General features: G+C 38.5%; 1 protein-coding gene across 4 annotated transcripts in view; it reads right to left on the bottom strand.

Annotated features, from left to right (window-relative positions):
- anks3 (ankyrin repeat and sterile alpha motif domain containing 3) overlaps positions 1–2,690 on the bottom strand; it is a 10,573-nt gene that overhangs the window by 6,145 nt on the left and 1,738 nt on the right. For 2 of the 4 annotated variants that reach the window (XM_015375122.1, XM_015375123.1), the window contains exons 3-6: positions 870–991; positions 700–781; positions 495–612; positions 227–409 (exon numbers count right to left, since the gene is read on the bottom strand). In XM_015375122.1, coding sequence (XP_015230608.1) covers positions 227–409; positions 495–612; positions 700–781; positions 870–991 — 505 coding nt within the window. The remainder of the gene's footprint in view (positions 1–226; positions 410–494; positions 613–699; positions 782–869; positions 992–2,690) is intronic. The other 2 variants (XM_015375125.1, XM_015375126.1) reach the window with 1 other exon arrangement.

The following is a 2,690-nucleotide window of genomic DNA, read 5'->3' as shown; positions in this document are numbered from 1 at the left end:
GTGTGGATGAGAGGCTGGTTTGGTGAAAAATTTGTGCGTTTAGGCCAGGGTTCGTCTTCGTGTGGACGGGGCCTTAATAAAGGACAGTGGATTCTCCCACATCCAGAGAAACCATGGATCTCCTGGCTGCACCTCTGAATACGTCTCTTGGCTCTACTTTATGTTGGTCCCTCACATAAGTTCCTAATAAAACACTCTGAAGTTTGTGGTTGTAACGTCACAACACCTGAAGATGCTGGGTTTTTTTTCTGTGACCCACCACATTGTTTGCCTTTTCCTCCAACTCTGAACTTGGCAATGGCCTGAGGTCCATCATGGATGCTGACGCCTTTGACTCGGCTTCGACTGGGCCGAGTCCTCGGCGGAGAGCTGTCCGAGTCTTCTGAGGAGCTTAGGTCTTCAAAGTGTCCTGACAAGTTCAAGAGAAAATGCAAAAAAGAATCAATGAAAAAAAATGGTTTCTGTATCTCAGGACAATAGTAAGCAATAAACACCTGGCTTAATTCTTTGAGAACGTGAGTCTATGAGGCCAACAATCTTGATGTAGCCGTACATCATGGCCAGGCCACGGGCCGTCTCCCCCTTCGAATTACGCTCACCAACTTTCACTTTCTGTAAATAGATTGTGGAGAAAACATGTTTAATAACATAATCCGTATGAAAAACACCAGCATGGAGCAACCTCACAGCCACACTCACTCGATCAAGGAGGTACTGAACAATGATTTCATGTCCAGAAGCAGCGGCTTCCATCAGAGGAGTGAAACCTGACACAGGTTCTCTGTCAGAACAAAAAAAAAAAAGGAATAAATACATGAATACTGCTTAAAAATATATCAATTGGATTTTAAAGAAGTGAAAACACCAACTTGACATTGGCGTCCGCGTTGTTATCGAGCAGGAACTTGACCATCTGTTGATGGCCTGTGCTGGTGCAGTGAAACAGAGCCGTCCAGCCTCTAGTATCCCGGAGCTCCAGCTCTGCTCCTTGCTTGAGGAATACAATTGAAAAACCGTCACCATCATAATTGTTTTAATGAGTATATCAAACAAACGACAACCAAGAGATCTTTTACTAATCCTCTTCAACTCTGTCCAACACCACCACCTGCTGCACACAAATCACTACCAACAGAGGGGGTCATGTATGAATTTGATGTCAAAATCCCAGTTTTCTCCAATTAGCTCTCTGACATCATTGCACATCTTTGTTCAGAAGTCTGACTTTCAATACTGAAACCATGAAAATAAGATGGAAATATAAAATAATAAACTAACAAAAAATTAAAAAAATAATTTCAATCATTAATAAAAATACTTTTTATTTTATAAATCTTAATTTTGTGTGATAAAACAAGTGTAAGAGAGAATGAGAGGAAATATTAAAGACATGGTAGCATCTGAGGAAGGGCCAGGAGGCAGAGCTGGAGGTAGAAGACATGGAGATTCTCCAGGGGTGATGAGGATGAATAGGAAAGGGGACATCAAAGGATCAGCTCATGTTGGATGTTTTAGCGATAAAGCCAGACTGAGATAGTTTAGACATGAACTAAGGAGGGATGTTAAGGCTGGAACTGCCAGGCAGGAGACCAAGAGATTTAGGCATGGAATGAAAGAAGTTATGAAGGTAGAAGACTGGGTCAGATGGAGACAGGAGACTCGGTATGGAAACCCCAGAAAGGGAAAAGTAGAAAAAAAAATTACTGAATTCATGAATTCCTTAACATTAAGTTCACCTCTAACCCTACAGCACCATAGCTGAGGAATTCAAACCTTTAAGGTTAGTCCTCATGCCTAAATGATCACATAAACATATATTTAATAGCTTCCAATTTTAAAACTTAACAACAGTTATCTTTATATCTGACTTATGATTTAAGTAATGTAAGTACTACACAAAAAGTCTGGAAATGGAAATAATTGAGGGTTGAATCCCGTTGAATAACTGTTATAACTCTTTAGATGTACGGAGTGAGCTTTGTTCCATTATTGTTGCAAGGAAAGAAGAGTTTGGGAAATGAAAATTAAAAAAATTTTTTTAAATGCAATCCAGAAATAAAACTTCTTAATCAAAAATCTAAAGTAACTTTGTTGTTTTCTTAGATTTTATTTTTTCAAATTATTTTATTGTTTATATTTTATTTTTTATGTTTTTAAAAATCTTATTTTCTAAATTGTATTTCTTCCATATTGAAGTCTTTCAAAAAAAAATTCCATATTGTATTTCTTGAATCTTATTTTTTACAATTTTTTCAAATTTCTGTTTTTGTAGTCTGTAGGCTGCTTTCCTCTGAATGGAGGAGCTAAGATGCATTTTTATTGGTCTGCATGAATGTAGTTACACTTCATTGATCAAGAACAAGTATTTGTATTGGGGCTGAATTGAAGTGAAGATGACAGGGGCCCATTTCACATAACAGGATTAACAAACTCAGACTAAAAATCCTCAACTCTGAATTAATCTAGCCTCAGGTTGGAAACTGAGTTTTCGGTTTTACAGCTGCTGCCATAAGTTAGTTAAATCAGCTCCAAGTAGATGTTACGCTCATGAGTTGAACTCATGCGTAACAACAATGAAGAGCTATTAACAGTGGAACTCCAATTTGAGGAGTCACCATGATAACAGGCAACAGGAAGTGCCTATCGGTCTCCGCCAAGTGACGTCAATTGTTTACCTCGGGCGCGGTACA

This window comes from Cyprinodon variegatus, unplaced genomic scaffold (assembly GCF_000732505.1).
Source record: "Cyprinodon variegatus isolate N-32 unplaced genomic scaffold, C_variegatus-1.0 Scaffold113, whole genome shotgun sequence".
NCBI lineage: Eukaryota > Metazoa > Chordata > Actinopteri > Cyprinodontiformes > Cyprinodontidae > Cyprinodon > Cyprinodon variegatus.
This window is presented reverse-complemented; position numbering and strand designations above follow the sequence as displayed.